The sequence below is a fragment of the Trachemys scripta genome, chromosome 2, assembly GCF_013100865.1.
Source record: "Trachemys scripta elegans isolate TJP31775 chromosome 2, CAS_Tse_1.0, whole genome shotgun sequence".
NCBI lineage: Eukaryota > Metazoa > Chordata > Testudines > Emydidae > Trachemys > Trachemys scripta.
In genome coordinates this window covers 223,436,797-223,454,222 of record NC_048299.1, presented here as the reverse complement: position 1 = coordinate 223,454,222, position 17,426 = coordinate 223,436,797, and the positions used below count along the sequence as shown (strand labels likewise).

The window sequence follows — 17,426 nt, the reverse complement described above, 5'->3', positions numbered from 1 at the left end:
CACGCTGGCCTTACACACCCAGTCCTATGTTTCATGTGCCACATGCTGTGTAACAACATTGGAGGACTCCATGTTTCTACAAACTGAACTGGCTCTTTATTAAGAAAACTAGTTACAGGGATGCTGCAACTGGTGCCTGCATTCCAGCCCCGTGCACAGACTGACCTGGTGCTTCCTCCAAACTCTTCCCACCTGAACCTGCGCTCCTCCTTCCAAAGTTTATGCTGATTTGTTATCTTTCCTTTTAACCATTTTTTTTCCTGGACCAACCTCTACAAAAGAGCCAACTGGAGCACAGGACAATGCATGGTTGGCTGCAATGTCACTACTACCACCATCACCACCCCGTGTCCCTTATTTACACCAAGGGAGATTCGGTTATGAAAACTTTACAAAAAGGGTAGGCAGGCCAGCAGCAGCCTTCTTTAGTAGCAGTAACTCCTAGTATTACTGCTAACAATGTCATTCTAAGTATTTTTCCTGTATGGATTTGTCCTTTATCTAGGAAAATGTTAAGAAGCAAGCTACAGCAACCAACTGGATCAAATCCCCCTCCCCCCCCCCATATATTCTTACAAAACAACCAAAACACCATACTCAAAGATGCAATTCCCTTTTCTAGGGCCAGTCTCCAAATTGGTCTCGAGTATTTGAAATTCAGATTTTAAATCAATGAAAACTTCTTGGGAGTTAGAGGGCAGCACTCAGGCTTCAGTAAGGAGTGCACAATGGTTTGTGTGTTCTGCTAAAGCTTGCTATTTCATACTTTCACACTTTGCATTCAGTCTATGAATTAGTTTTAAAACCTATAATGAAATCCTGGTGTAGGCAGAGTAACTTTCGGTTTTAGATAAGGAAGTGTAAAAGCAGGAAAAATTGATTTACTATTAGGTTCAGCCATACATGATGGATACTCAGAAGACTCCTGTTCTGCAGTTACAGATTTTCTTTTTGAGACTGAACTGAGGGGCTATATAGTTTGACATTTCACCACTTGGAAAAAATCCTTAAACTGGCACATTCCTCTTCTTAGTAAAGCAGTGATATCACACCCTATTTAAAATTAGAAAGTTTAGGATACAAATAGCCAAGGAGATAATCTTTGCAAAGCCAACACCTCATAGAAAACATTTTATTGAAAAGAGGACGATGGAGGCTGAAATTAGCAGAATTATATCCCTTTCATTCCCTCTCCTTTTACTACTACTTCAATTAGCTAGCAGAGGTACATGAGCAGACAGACACCTTGTGTCAATTCTTCAGTGTTTCATCAGTGTTAATCATTGTGCAGGTGACATACAAAGGATTATTGCTTCAAGTGAGAAATTCACTTTGGTTTAACCTTCTGGGAATTTTCAACTGACATAGCATTCTAGGCATATTATTACTTTTTACTTACAGGTGTCCTCTTAGAAATGCTACTTTCCCTGATCTTCACAAGGGATTCTATTCCACTGCAACAAGATCTGTAGCTTAATGTTTATCTTAATTACTTGGATTTTGTTTTGTTAGCTATGACAGACAAGTTGCATTTTTATGATCAGAGAAACTTCAATGCTTAAATTTTTTTTTTTTAAATTTCTTTCAAGGAGTTAAGATCTCATGGTGATCCAGTTAAAGGCACTGAAATGCATTGTGAAAAGTGTGCACCCACACTTACCAAGTGACAGACAAACCTGTTATTTACAATCAAAGTGAATCACAAATATTATTACTGCTATAAGTAAGTCACATTAAAACTGGAGCCAACTTTCAGGATGTATTGTGTTTAAAAAAACCCAAACGAGTTGATCAATATTAGCATTTTGGTTATATGTGCATATCATAAGAGGCACACACTGTGTACTATCTCTCTTCACATTCTTAAAAGTAATCAAAAGATAGTTTAATAGTTAGGAAAAATAACTATCAAGCAAAGATTTAAGAGCTGATACATTAGAATATAGAAAGACAAGAAACTATGAATTCTGATACAGTTCATTTAGAATATAAATTAGTATTCCAGATACACACAAAATAATCCTAACTTTTGGCACCATCTCCTCTCTATAGGGTCATAGCAAGACTGCCTTTAAAAGTAGCAATGATTATTGCCCTTCAACTCTTTGGAAAAATGGAATTTTAATGCAAAATAATTTTAGTGCAGTTGCGATTCAGATATTTCTTCATCAGAAAAGAACATTATGGACAATGTATTTAGTAGTGTTACCAAATATTTTGGGCTAGTTTGTGCTACCCTTACTCGCTTTGAGTAGTGCTTTATTTCTCAAATAATCCAGTGGAAATTGAAAGGAATACTTCAGAAGGTATTTACGAAGAGGAGTAAGGATGGCAATTTGATCCTAAATGAGCAACTTTTCAGTGTGCAGATCCTTAAAGTATGTACTTATTCTTCAATGAGGAATTAAATTTTAGAGTAAGTGCTGTAAAGTAATGAACTTATATTTCAAAAGGTGATATAACAGGGGAAACATTTATCTTTTTTAAACAATGATATACAAAAGACAATTGCATAGTTACAATTCAAGCACAAAGTCACTGTAAATAGTTACAAAGGCATTTATAAATGTGCTAAGTTTGCTGCTGCTGAAAGACAACCAAATCCTGGATAGGTATTAATGTAAACCTGGAGAAAAAAATCAGTCAGTGTGTTTGCTTAAAAACAGATATTGTAAAGGAACAGCTTTTAGAGATCTTCATTTTAAAAATATTTTTATGCAGCAGGTATAACAGTTTAAATCCCAAAGAAAGCCATCTGAAATGCCCAATTTCCTCATATACAGCAGAAAATGTTTGTTCATTGGTTTCAACCCTACATATAAAATGAGGCACTAGTTACACATATTCTGGACTATTTCACACTCATGTTTCAGTCCATCTTCAGACTTGTACTTGTGCAGCATTTGTTGGCTCCTAGCCTCCTAGGGAAACAAGTCTTCAGAAGGTGGTGCATAAGAAAATCCAACAAATGCATCATCTGCCTCCAGCACACTGGCATTTACAATGTTATAACCAGAGGAAATGCAAACTGAATAAGGAACCATTTCTTCCGTAAAAGCTGCATCAAAATTCCTTATATCATCTGGGCCAACCTAAGAATGAGATACACAAACCAGCATTAATCATATTAATATGGCATTTGTATTTTTAAATGCTTTTGTCTGTTAAATATTTTTCATTTTAGTAAAATTCAAAGTTGTCTACGTTATGAAGTTCTCCCTTTCATAAAGAGAGCAGTTAAGTAAATCCCATCACTCTGCCTGAAAACAGCTTTTGAAGCGTTTTTTTATGGGGTGTAATTCAGGCCAAAAGATCAAAGTGTCAGTAAATTTGCCAAATCCACATATACCGTGCAGTACTTCCAGAAGGAAAAAGACAAATAAGTGCTGCTTAAGAGATGGTGAAAAGAGATACAAAAACAAGAAACCAACACCTCCTTTTCCTTCTATTCACCCTCCTTCCTAGTCATGCATTCTCCTTCTTTTTAAATTTTTTTTTAAAAATCACTCTTCATTTTCCTGTTTTTCTCCCGTTTTTCTCCCCATTTTCTCTTTCTGCCCCTTTTCTTTACACAGGTTTGTACTGTATTAGTATTTTTCTAAGAGAATTTGAGCTCAACTATCTGTATGTCAAATGGCAGCTCTCCTGGAATCAGTTTAGTGACCGACAAACATGGATTCCACTAGTGACAATAACTACACAAAAATGGTACCTCTTGCACCTCTTAGTGGGGCCTCAAATTTAAAAAACGCAACTTAGAGGAGTGTTCCCTCACTACCTAAGCACACATAATGCATCAAACCTATTGGGTAGGAGCTGCCCATCACCCAAACAGTTGGAGATGTAGGGGGAAAGAAAGATCTCTCCTTCCCAGTAGTCAGGGTGGAAAATGGGAAAACAGAAGGTGGAGAAAGGTCTCAGAGAGCTGTAAAACAAGTCATAGTGCAGTATTCTGACCCTGTGCCATGACATGCAAGTCACGAAAGCACAACTTTATCACATTCTGATCCAACACTATGACAAAAGCACAATGCAATGTCAGGATGGCATGCTGCTGATCTCATTCAATAACAAAAATGGCTCTCTAGCTCTTCTAATTTAAGAACCATTGCTCTAAACAGTTCAGAAATGGTCACCAACACTGTTTGAGAGGTACTGGGGTTGCCATTCTCTGCAACATTTAGATAGATGTTCTCACCCCATAGATTCTGCCCCACTACATGAAGAGATTCGGGACATATAATCTAAATATACAGATTGCACCTACCACATTAGGATTAAATGGTGGTGGAATCTTCTTCTGGAGAAGGTCAGCCCAGCTGAGAGATTCAAAGAAAGGATGCCTTTGAATTTCAAGCTGCAACAGTGAGCAAAGATAAACTTGGTTATTTCCATGATATACCCTACAGCACTTGAATACAATGTTGTTTCAGAGATCCTTCCAGCATGCTAGAGTAAAAGAGTTTCTTGGATTTGGTGCAGGAACCAGCAGGGGTGAAAGTAAGGCGGTATGGGCCAGTACAGCATACCGGTAAAAAGCGGCAGCTGGTACCAGCCCGTACAGCTGACTTTAAAGCCCTGCCGTGGCAGCGCTTTAATGTCATTGCCCCTTTTCCAGCCCCTGCGCTCTCCCTCCCCCCGGGTCGCTGCTGCCGGAGGTGGGGGGAGGGTGGGGGAAAAGGAGCAGCTGCCCAGGGCTGGCGATTTAAATGGGCCTGGGGCTCCGGCTGCCGCTGCCACAGCAGCAGCCCCAGGCCCTTTAAATCACCGCTGGAGCCCCAGGCAGTGCGGGCCAGGCAGCGCGGATAGGCTGGCTGGGGGACACTGACCCTCAGCCCCGCCTCTTCTGCCCGAGGCCCTGCCCCTTCCGGGGGAATGGGGGAGCTCAAAGCCAGCCTCCGTACCAGTAAGAGTTCAATTTTACTTTCACCCCTGGTAATAATAAAGTTCAAGCCCATTATTTGTTTTACAATTTGTATTAAAAGGTATGGCTGGAGTGGCTTAACATTTCTGAAAAGGCTGGCCAGTACATTTTATTTTCTGCTTAAATCGATGTCTTAACCAAAACCTGGTTTCAAGAAGGTTTTTCAAGTAGTATTTATGTTCATGTTCCTGCTCCAAGCTAACAAAACTTACTAATATGAGCACTGTTCCAGATGGAACGCCTCCAGGAAATCAGCAGTATGTTTTCTGTTTATGTCTATAGTAAACAGTTATGTCCTCCCAAACATAACTGCCTTTCATTTACTGTGTGCTGCAAAAAATGTAAATTGTACTGTAGCAATCTAACAGAACTTTTAAGTTTGTGTATGACTAGATCAACACATTACAGAACATTAATAAGACTCTAAGCCTAAATACATCAATCAGGGGTAAAACTGCAAGATCATTTGATATCCTGCCTGCACAATTCTATGACAACTTCTCTGTGCATCTTTACACAAACTTAAGGAACACTGTCAAAATATTATTTGATAGAAGTTTGCAAAACACTAGCCATTATTTGTAAAGCCATTTTGGAAGCCTGAAAAAATAGTTGTTTCCTTGCCTTTTTCTTATTTGACAAATAGCATTTTTCTCACCATTGAAGCTGACTTTACCAAAAAAGAGTAGCTCTTTTTGTTTTGGTAACTTCCTTGTTTGAGTACTAGCATCATCAATTATATCAGCACAGCTCAGGGAATATGATGTTAGGAAATGTGTTTCCTTTGCTGGCAGGTATTGCAGCAGTCAAGCTCAAACCATTGTAAGTTCTGCATAATAAATGTGTCTTCCCCTGCCCTTCAGGTTTTTGGTGACAACTAGGGTATTTTGTTTTAAAGTTGATATTCAGCATTCAACGGACATTCTCTACCTGTTTCTTACAAATAATGTTGAATTGTGGCCTTAAATTTGACAATGTCCCTTTAATAAATTAGTGCCCGATTAATTCATTGCCAGGAAATTACATACAAAGTCTTCTCTTGCTCCAAGTCTCTTTTGCCTGTCTTTCTCCAAGAGTTCTTCCAGAATAGACCAGGCTGTAAGACTGACTCCTGGGCGCACATATAGAGGTTTGTGAAGAATATTTTCATACATCTCAGCAACATCACGGCAGTAAAACGGAGGCTGAACAAAAACAAAATGAAGAATTGAAATGGGGCTTTGAAACGGTACTGTTCAATAAAAACTTTTTTCAAATGTGAGAGTAAACTGTTCCATCAGAAATGCCAATGATTAGCAGTGAAAAATAGTTTCACCTAGTGGCAGTCTGATTTCAGATAGAAATTCAATTTTTTAACCAGAATTCTTCCCTCCCCGCAAAAAAACCCCAACTCCACACTTCTTCATGAATGGACCAATTCCTTTATCCTCACATAGCACATGCAGTGACACCAGGATTGCATTCCTCTGTTAGCGCTTTCCTGCATCTCCTGTTCTCTGCCCAGGTGCGCTCACATTCATTGGTAGCTGTAGAAGTTATCCACATTTAAAAATCTTACTGAATGTGAGCAAAAGAGCATGAGTGGTTGAACAAACTTTTGCATGTTTTCCCAGGTGAAGTAAGGAAATTCATTTGCATGTGAGGAGGGAATGTCGTTTGTGAAACACAAAACAAGCTGTTTTTAGGGAGGTTACAAGAAATAAACCCTAGCTTAAGCATGGAAAGATTTGTTTTTTACTGCTGTATTAAGAAGTAATCTGGGGGAAATTGGAAATGTTAGGGTTAAAAATCCTTTGCTAATGTCTTTGGTACCACTTTTGGCTGGTAGTACTTTACTTTTATAGGGCAGCACCACTGCTGCTTCAATAGACTCTTGCATTTATGCTGCGTTAAATCTGCTTGACTCCACTGGATAAGAATTATTAATGTCACATCAGTTTGGAGAGCAGAATTTGAGACATCAAAACAAAATTCAAGAGACAAAACTAAATAGTAAGTTAGAAAGTTACAAAACAAGTTATTCATCAGTTAAAGTGTGTTTTAACCGTTTTGAAAAGTTATATATTATTAACTATAGTATTCAAGTAAAAAGTTTGAAAGGAAAAAGATAAAATACTTACCAACCCATAAAGCATTTCATATAGAACCGCACCAAGGCACCACCAGTCTACTGTGTTGTCATAGGGCTGTTTTCTGATCACTTCTGGGGCAAGGTACTAAAGAAAAAAAAAGTTAGGCTGGTTACATTCAAATCTAGCCTTTATCCAAGCAACTATTTTACAATACATCTTTAGGAAAGTTACTGTATAGATTACTAAAGATTTCTCTTGTCCTTTAACAAACTCGGTAAATCTCTCTGACATCCAGCCGATTGTTTAAATGGACAGCTGTTGTTTCCCAGCTCAAGTTATCCTTTATACCCATTGACAATTTGCCAAATTACTGTGCCATCTCTAATCTGACAATTCTTTCAAGTTTCAGGGAAAGGTCACTGCACTGTAGCTTCACAGACAACTAAGCAGCAGCTGAAGCCACAGTGTGGGAATCTGCAAAGGAACAGTTTCCCTCTGCCAATGGCATCTCTTTCTCAAGGGCAAGTTGTTCATTAACCAATCCTGTTGCCCCCCCTTGAATACTGAATGAGGGGTTTAAAAAGTGGGAAATAAGTGGAAGCATCTCATTCTGCTTCAAACCAAGAAAATGTTTCTTACTCCTCCCTACTGTTACGGCATAATCACATGATCTATATTTTAAGTTTCAATGAGGCTTCAGACAAATAAATCATCAATTGTGAAAATCCAGAGATTTTTTTTTGTCACAAATTAGTCAGGGGACACAGATTTGAAGGACACATTCCATACCATGGTTTGCCATCCTTTTACATCAATTACTGGATGGCAACAAGACACTACCAGGTTTCTAGGTGCCTCACAAAAAAGTTTATTCAGGATTTAGGCACTCATATGGTTCCCAGCACCATAATAGCTAAGTAGATACATCTGGTACAGAATCTCCTAGGCCCACCAGGCTATTCTGTACAGATACACAGTTATTTAGAATTTTGACGATATGGCTGGATCATTCTTGTTCTCACAGCCCTGACCTGCAATGCTTTTGCTCCTTCAGTCCTTGCCTCTCCTCCCTCTTAAGCAGAGATTGCCGATTCTACTTTATAGTCAGTTACGTGATATGGACAAATATAGGGACCAGAGAGAGATCATACTAGACACAGGTACCGTTGTAACGAGTGGAGTTTAAATATTAAGCTAGATCATTAAACTTTTAGCAGCTCATGAATGATCTGAATCCAAGTCTCAGAGTATTCAGACTGGTACACAACCCACAACGCTCAAACTCAGTAAAAGGTTTTTATAAACTGGGGCCTTGGGCCATAGTGTTTCAGTCCTCTTGTGTATGTCCAATATGAATTACACCAAATGTGTTAAAAAACTTGCTCTTAGGACAAGTCAAAGTTTTTTCTTTGCAATCCATTTCACAATTGGTCATAACAAATGTTTAACCACCAGTGCTCTATATTTTGGCATTCAAATTTTCCAACAAAGTTCAATAGACACATTGTTTCTCTTCAGGTTTGATTACTATATGTTTTATTTTATGGACTCGTAGATAGATTACAACTCACATAAATTGCTGCCACAAGAGTTTTCACTGACAGACACTTCACCATTTGTACAATCCTTGTCAACTACAAAACTTCTAATTCATGCAAGATTATCTATCTGTCCATCAACTTTGAAAACTACCAACACTCCCCACGCACCACCCCAAAAAATGAAACCCTCTCCCCCAGTTTGTTGTGGCAATTTGCTTGTGCTGGCTAAAACTCAAGGAAATTAGCTTACTTCTGGTGTCCCACAAAAGGTTGCGGTGGTGTCCGAGATAGCAATCCCTTCTTTACAGAGTCCAAAATCTGTTAAGACTACATGTCCCTGTAGAGAAAAAACAAAAACAAAACAGATCTTACTGAAAATAAAATCAATTTATGACTGTATCATAACATTTTGCATTTACAAACGGTAAGTGTTCATGTAAAGAGATGTCCAATTTTGGACATCTGATGGGATATGCTTACCAGTGAGTCTAAGAGAATGTTTTCTGGTTTCAAATCCCTATTAAAAACAAAGTCTTATATTAATCCTCCTATGAGTGTAATCAAAAGATGAAGAGAGAGAGTTTTATACTAATAAGTAGTCACTTATTTTTTAAAAATTGAGTCAGACCTCTCTTTAAAAAAATAAATAAATGGTAAGCTTAAAGTCATAAGTCCACGTGTAACTAGGTTGAATAAAAACAGCAAATGCAGCTTTTCTTGATTTGCTACATTTATCTTAATGCAGAACAAAAATAAGTTTTAGGAAATGGTTACCTGTATACAATATTTATGGAGTGCAAGTAGCCCAATGCACTGGCTATTTCAGCAGCATAAAATCTGGCTCTCTGTTCAGGAAAGGAGCGTTCTCTTTGTAAATGAAAGAACAGCTGTAAATATACAAAGATGCAAATGATAAGACAAACTGGCATAAAAATATCAAAATTACAAGATGCAATCCTTTGCAATAACAAGCAAGTCACTTTCAGTTAGCTTTTTTATGTCAAGCTAGCAGAACTGTGAAACAAATTAAATTTTTTCCTTTTACATAACCATTTATATCCTTCCTTTAACCATGTCTTTATTTTATCACTTGTGTAACCCCAGTGGTACTTAGAGTGCAATGAGTTAATAGACAGGAGTACAGGATGTTTCCCAGAAAGTCAAGTCCAGCCAATACAAATTTACTCCTGAGGGCATTCTGCACCAAAAAATTAAAAATTCTGCACACAGTATTTTAAAATTCTGCAAATTTTATTTGTCAAATAAATGTGGAGGCTCCAGCATGGCATTGGGGAGCACAGACCACTGGCTGTACAGAGATGGAAGATTACTGTACAGCTCCCTCTTCCCTTTCCTCCAGGACACGGACTCAGCGGTGAGGCTGCACCCGACCCTGACACAGTGCAAGGACCAGGCCAGGTGCACCAGGTGGGGTAGGCAGCCTCAACAAGGCAGGATCCAAGTGCGGAGGGGCTCAGTGTCAGGGATCCAGGTGTGGGTTGAGAAGGTTCTGTGTGGGACAATCTGGGTGTGGGCTTCTCAGTGGGGGGATCCAGGTGTGGTGGGGTATCTGGATGCACAGGGGCTTGTTGGGGCGTTCTGGGTGCAATGGTAATGGGACTCTGCGGGGGGGTCCAGGTGAAAGTGGTTGGGGCTCAGAAGGGGTGTATGTGGGGGGCATAGAGCTTGTCACGGGGGTCTGGATGTGGGGAGTTCAGTGGGGGGGTCCAGGAAGGCTGGGGGAGTGGGGCAGGGATCCAGGTGCAGCTGGTTGGGGCTCGGTAGGGTGGGGATCCGAGTGCAGGTGGTTTGTTGGGTGGTCCAGGTGCTGGGGGAGCGGGGCTTGTCAGGGGAGTTCTGGGTGCAGGGGGAGTGAGCCTCGGCATGACAGTCTGGGTATGAGGGGGTATGGATGCACGGGGGTTGGGTGGATGGGGGAGCAGCTCCCTGTATAGTGATCATCCCTCACCCTGCAGCTGAGGAGTGATGGGTGCAGGAAACAGGGGTGGAGGGAGTTTGCAGAATTTCCTACAGCCGGGGGAGAAATCTTGGGGTGGATCTGACACAGCCTCAGATGCTGTGCAGGGGAAGAGGAAGTCCAGTCCTCCCCAGCCCAGCCAGGACTAGCAGCTGAACCCGGCACAGGGTAGGAGCCAGCAGCTGGGTCTTCTCCAGTCCCCCCACTTCTCCACAATGATTTACCTCTCTGCGGCTGTCCTAGGCACCCAAAAAACTTACTGCTGGGGAGGGATGCATGACCACTCATGGGTTCCCTTTACTTCCCCATCAAAAAGTCATTTTTCTGCAGGGAAGCAAAGAAATCTGCGGGGAACATAAATGCTGTGCGTGCACAGTGGCGCAGCATTCCCCCAGCAGTACAAATTATTACATTGATGACAAAGGCAAGCTGGGGAGTAACTTATAGTCAGATCTCTAGCCTTTTCTATTTTAGAAGATAACAAATAGCATAATACTAACTAATTTGACAACTGCCTATGTGCGGAGCACTTCAATACAAGTACTTGCATAACAGTCTAATGAGATTACATTCTATTCTGAGACCACTTGGAGGAGTTTTATATTATGAGGATACATTCTTCAATCCTATAAGTTACTTGGTGCAAGTGGACCCCACGGGCTCACAGGCTTCCGCTGATATCTACATGGGTGTAGGAGTCTACTGACATGGTGTTACTTGTAGGGTTGGAGACTACCTTGCCATGCACAGAACTGAAAAGTTTGCTATAGAAAAAGACAGTTACCTTTTCTGTAACTGGTGTTCTTCGAGATGTGTTTCTCATGTCCATTCCATATTTGGTGTGTGCGCTCGCCACATGAATCGGTGCCAGGAATTTTTCCCTCAGCAGTTTCCACAGGGGACCAGCTCTGATGCCCTCTGGAGTGACACCCACATGGCACGGTATAAGGGGCGCCGCCGGCTCCCCCCACCCTCAGTTCCTTCTCGCTGGAAACTCAGACAGTGGGGAAGGAGGACGGGTTGTGGAATGGACACGAGCAACACATCTCGAAGAATAACAGTTATGGAAATGGTAACTCTTTTCTTCTTTGAGTGCTTGCTCATGTCCATTCCATATCAGGTGATTCCAAAGCAGTACCACTGGAGCAGGGTAGGAGTTCAAGGATGTGTAGATTGCAACACAGGTCTGCCGAACCAGCATCATCTCTGGCCTGCTGAGTGATGGCATAATGAGCAGTAAACGTGCGAACAGAGGAGCACGTTGCAGCTCTACAGATGTTCTGGATAAGGATGTGTGCCAGGAAGGCCGCCAAAGATGCCTGCGCTCTCGTCGAGTGGGCTCTGACAATCGGCAGCAGCGGAACCCCCAACAGGTCCTAGGCACAAGGTAATCCAATTAGAAATCCTCTGCAAGGACACCAGGTGACCCTTCATCCTATCCACTGTAGCGATGAAGAGTTGAGTCAATTTTCAGAAAGGCTTGGCATGTTCTAAGTAGAAAGCCAAGGCCCTCCAGATATCCAGGACGTGAAGACACCTCTCCTCACTGGTTTTGTGTGTTTTGGGACAGAAGACTGTGAGGAAGATGTCCTAGTTCATACGGAAGGTGGAGACCACCTTTGGCAGGAAGGCAGGGTGGGGACGCAACTTTACCTTATCTTTGTAGAAGACGGTGTATGGAGGTTCTGAGGTCAAGGCTTTAATTTCAGAGATCCATCTTGCCACCAGGAACATGACTTTCCATGACAGATGGGAAAGGAAGTAGGAACCCAGCGGCTCAAAGGGCAGGCCGGTGAGCCTAGAGAAGACCAAGTTAAGATCCCACTGCGGGACAGGAGTTCGTACCTGCAGGAAGAGTCTTTTGAGCCCTCTGAAGAATCTGACCATCATGTCATGGGAAAACACCGTTTGTCCTTGGATCCACAGGTGAAAAGCGGAGATGGCCACTAGATGAACTCTAATGGAAGAGTGTGCCAGGCCCTGGTTCCTTAATGGAGCAGGTAGTCCAGGACAGCCTGTATGGAAGAACATGAGGGAGAGATGCCATGTTCGGATGCCCAGCGGGAAAACCTCATCCACTTGGCCAGGTAAGTCAGTCTAGTTGAGGGCTTCCTACTAACTATGTATAACTATTTTATAGGATTTTAGAGTTTGCAAGAACAGAGAAAGAATCAATTCTAGCTGAAGCAGCAGACATTCCAGCACCGTCACTGGCTGCAAGAAGGAAGTGAGGGTGAGGGGAGCCGTCAGCACCCCTTATACCACGCCATGCGGGCACCAGAGCCGATCCTCTATAGAAACTGCTGAGTGAAAAAACTTCCGGCACCAGTGCATGTGGCAAGCACCCACACCTAATATGGAATGGACATGAGCAAGTACTCAAAGAATATTTTCTTTCTAAAGTCATCTTGTGACGCATAGCTAGAAAGGGTTAAACATCCTAAATAACCCTCAAAAAATAAGTGGGGAGATAATGTTTGTGTATTTCCATATGTATGAGTAGGGTCCACAATGTAATCAACAGTCCCTGTCTATGCTTTATTCTGATAATTCAGAGATCAAAAAAACATCTGATCATTTAAATGAATTGTAAACATGGGATATCTCTGTATTCATCTCTCTTTGAAATGTATGGAGAATGGTGGAGGAACAAGCAAACGGCCTTATGTTAATTCATACAGCTAAGTACTGGTTATGGACCTCCTTCAAAGTCATCCCAATTACCTTTTGTTCCCTGAGGAACTCCCAACTTGTCAAAGATGACATGAAATAGTATAAAAGATCCTTGGGTCTTGATTCTGTCATCTCAGATCTGTTTAGGCTTCATCAGGGGAAGTTTGAGTCACAAGACTGAGGTCCCAGTTACGCTGGTTCGCCCTGACTATGAGATTTAGACATTGGACTCTGAACTATGAACTATTTCTGAAAGAACTCTTTGCAACTACAAAACTCACCATCTCTGCTATGAATCTGAACCTCAATGAATTGAAGTAATGTCTGTATATTGATCTTTTATCCATACTCTCTCGTTTTTTTAATAAATTTTAGTTTAGTTAATAACAATTGGTTCTAGTGTGTTTTTGGGTAAGATCTGAAACAGTCATTAACCTGGGAGGGAATGTGTCCAATCCTCTGGGATTAGCAGAACCTTTTCTTTTATATGATGAAATAAGATTACAGAAATTTTCATCATATTTGATGTGAGTACCTGGATGGAGGCCTGAGGCTGGATCACTTTAAGGGAACTGTGTTGTTTGGACTTGAAGCTGTTTTATGCTGTCTTGGCAAATCTAAGTATTGGAATATTGACCAGCTTTTGGGGGATTGTCTGCCCCATTCTTTGCAGTTCACCCTAATTCAGTGACCACAACTGGCTCCCCACTAGGACCCCAGTCACACCACTACTGGAAATGAATAAGCAAGCAAGATTCCAAGCATTCCAACTTGACTGCAAGAAGGAAAACTTTTGTATTGTATTTATTTCTATCACTGTTGGTGTTAGATTTGCATACTTCTTAATGTGTGTAAGTTGTACAGAGTTCAGAAAAACAGCATTGTCTGGCCACACTAGGGGGGCCAGGGTGGGGAGGGGGAATAGGAGGCAAGGGATGTGGTTTAATTAGGCCACAACTTTATTCAGTTAAAATATCTGGGAGTACCCAGCAACAAATTGTACAGTGCAGGTCACCATTCTTTCCTTAATCATTTCCCAATAATTCCCAACTAGGTCCCACCTATCCTGCTGCTGGGACCCTGCCACCCTCCCCTCACATGAGGGCAAAGGAAGCTATAAAAGGAGAGGGGTCACTGTACAAGATGTGGGAGTCCAAAGCCCCTCTTACTCAGTTCCATTAAGGGATTATTTCCTTTAAATCCTCTTCCAATCCATTTGATCTGATAACTACACTCCTTCCCCACTGAGTAGCTGCATTGGAAACCTGCCACAAGTTTTACATATTAAGTTATGACATTATAACCTAACCCTCCCCAATCCACCTAGTCCCAGGTCCACTGTGGGGAAATGTGAAAAAAAAATTCACCCTACCTTGGCCAATCTGGTGGTGAGGGAAAAATTCCCCCCAAGCCCACCAAGGGAAAAGACACCTAGTATAATGTCCACTGCAAGTCAAGGGGAACCCAGTTCTTTTGCCCAGTTCATGGGTGGGTGGGTGCTGCTAGCCCAGTCCTGGTAAAAGAGAGCCTCTAGGGATGCATGGGGTATAAAACCCTCCCCCACTGCTCCAGTCAAGCAGGAAGGGCAGTGTAGTGACCTTCTCCTGACCTGACTCCAACTGCTTCCTGCCTTTCCCGTCCATCCCTGTCAGCTTTCCCCCCACTCTTCCCACCCATTATAACAGAGCCCTTAAAGATCTCTAGCCTCTTCTATTTCTTATAAGAAAAGCATCACCCCTTTTCTTTCAGCTAGCCAGACAAAGACTCACCCCCCCCACACACACACACACAAAAAAGCTCCACTGGGCACACTGTATGGAAAGGAGACAAACACTAAATAAAAATAGAAGAACACGGGACATGGGAATTACCATCCTGGACCAGACAGAGATCTATCTAGTCCAATATCCCACCTCCAACCATGGCCAGCACCACGTGCTTCAGAGGAAGGTGTAAGAACCCAGGAATAGGCAGATGCAGGATAATCTTCCCCCAACATTAGGTCTCATCCTGATCTCTAACAGGACTGGCTTAGCCCAAAAGCATAAAGTTTAATGTACATCCCATTCATTTTTTGTTCTCATTAATTATAACAACTCTGGATACTGCTATACGTATAAAAGGTCCAGTCCTTTTTTATTTTAGTTTTTGGCCTCAATGACTTCCTACAGCACTGAGTTCCAGAGTTTACATGTTCTGTGAAACAGTATTTCCTTTTGTCAATTTCCCACCTTTTAATTTAACTAAACGTCCCCTTGTTTGTGTGTTATGAGACAGGCAGAACAAAAGTTCCTCATCTACCCACTCTATACCATTCATTATTTTATATATATATTATATATACACACACTTGTATCATGTCCCCTCTTATTAATTTCCTTTCTACTGTAAACAATCCCAGGCCTTTCCATCGCTCTTCAAATGAGAGATTTCATGCCTTTGGTCATTCTCATTGTCGTCCTCTGGGCCCTCTATTTCTGCAGTATCCTTTTAGAGATGGGGTAACAAGTATTGTACATAGTATTTCAGATGAGGCTACACCACTGATCTATATAAAATGTATTGGTATATTTCCATTTTATTCGCCATCACATTATTTTTTAAATGTAACATCTTGTTTGCTTTACTGACTGCAGCTGCACATTGAGCAGAGGTGTTCATTGATACCCAGGTGTTTACAGCGATACCCAGGTCCCTTTCTTGAATTGACAGTCAATTGAGACCTACAACAGAACCTCAGAGTTATGAACACCAGAGTTGCGAACTGACCAGTCAACCATACACCTCATTTAGAATGGGGAGTACACAATCAGGCAGCAGCAGGAGAGAAAAAAAAACCAATAATGTTTAACACAGTTCAGTAACTACTAAAACAGTAAAGGGAAAGTTTAAAAAAAATTGATACAGTAAGGAAACTGTTTCTGTGCTTCTTTCATTTAAATTGAGATGGCTAAAAATCAGCATTTTTCTTCTGCATAGTAAAGTTTCAAAGCTGTATTAAGTCAGATCAATTATAAACTTTTGAAAGAACAATGTTTTGTTCAGAGTTATGAACCTTTCAGAATTACGAACAACCTCCATTCCTGAGGTGTTCGTAAGTCTGAGGTTCTACTGTATGTAAGGCACATGAGTAGCTTAAATTTTTTTCCCCTCAAATGGGCATTAGTCAACATGAAATTCAGTTTGCCATCATGCTGCCCATTCACTGAGTTTGTCTGGGGGTCTCTGGTCATGACGAACCTGAATAACTTTGTCTCATTTGCAAGTTTTGCAACCTCACTCCCCTCCACTTTCCAAATTATTAATATGTTGACCTATACAGGACCTAGAACAGAACCTTGAGGCACCTCACTGCTAGCTTTTTGCCAAGAAGAAAAAACAACCATTTATACTTGACTCTTCTCCTAATCTTCTCTCCTCCCACCCCAAGCCAGTTTTTTAATCCATAATATTTTGCCTCTGACCCCATGACTACTTATCTTCTTTAGTAGCCTCTTATGCAGAACTTTGTCAAAGGCTTTTTGGAAATCTAAATTATGTCAACTGGTTCTCTTTTATCTAGTACTTTATTGTATGTTCAAAGTATTCTAAGAGATTAGTGAGACATGATTGTTCTTTGCAGGAACTGCACTGGTCAGATGCTATGCTATCATGATTTTCCAGGCGTTTTGTAATTCTGTTTTAAAATAGTAATTTCAACCAAATTTCCAGGTAAAGATATGAGGAATTATAGACCATTAAGCATCACATTACTCCTAGAGCCATTTTAAAATAGATGTAATATTTGCTACCCTCCAATCCTCTGGAGCAGTGGTTGTTAAGGAGATATTGTGTACTTTTATTATCAGCTCAGCCTATTTATACTTGAGCTCCTCCAGAACTCTTGGGTGTATGTTATCTGGGCCTAGTGACTTACTGCTTGTTAAATAATCAATTTACTCCAGCATGTCTGATTAAAATTTACAGATTTCATCCATCTCTTTCACAAGTTCTTCCTCAAATTACGTATGGTCTCCTCAGCTTCAATATTGGTGCTCAGAGTAAACAATGCTGCAGATCACAAGGCTATTTTAGCAAGAGGTAACTATGGCATTTGAGGCTATGGTGTACAACCAGAAGCACAGTAACCCTGAAGAAGTCAATTCAATTGTTTAAGTCTGTCAAAAAACACACCCTCTTCCTGCTGCTTCTAGAACAGGGGTAGGCAACCTATGGCACCCATGCCAAAGGCAGCACAC

At 41.1% G+C, this 17,426-nt stretch overlaps 1 protein-coding gene across 10 annotated transcripts in view; it reads right to left on the bottom strand.

Annotated features, from left to right (window-relative positions):
• Positions 1 to 1,162: 1,162 nt before the first annotated feature.
• LOC117873546 (serine/threonine-protein kinase Sgk3) overlaps positions 1,163 to 17,426 on the bottom strand; it is a 76,846-nt gene continuing 60,582 nt past the window's right edge. For all 10 annotated transcript variants that reach the window (XM_034763024.1, XM_034763033.1, XM_034763029.1 and 7 more), the window contains 7 exons: positions 9,312 to 9,424; positions 9,018 to 9,054; positions 8,788 to 8,874; positions 7,045 to 7,140; positions 5,953 to 6,108; positions 4,268 to 4,357; positions 1,163 to 3,092 (listed from right to left, as the gene is read on the bottom strand). In XM_034763024.1, the coding sequence (XP_034618915.1) occupies positions 2,922 to 3,092; positions 4,268 to 4,357; positions 5,953 to 6,108; positions 7,045 to 7,140; positions 8,788 to 8,874; positions 9,018 to 9,054; positions 9,312 to 9,424 (750 nt within the window). In that variant the 3' untranslated portion in view covers positions 1,163 to 2,921. The remainder of the gene's footprint in view (positions 3,093 to 4,267; positions 4,358 to 5,952; positions 6,109 to 7,044; positions 7,141 to 8,787; positions 8,875 to 9,017; positions 9,055 to 9,311; positions 9,425 to 17,426) is intronic.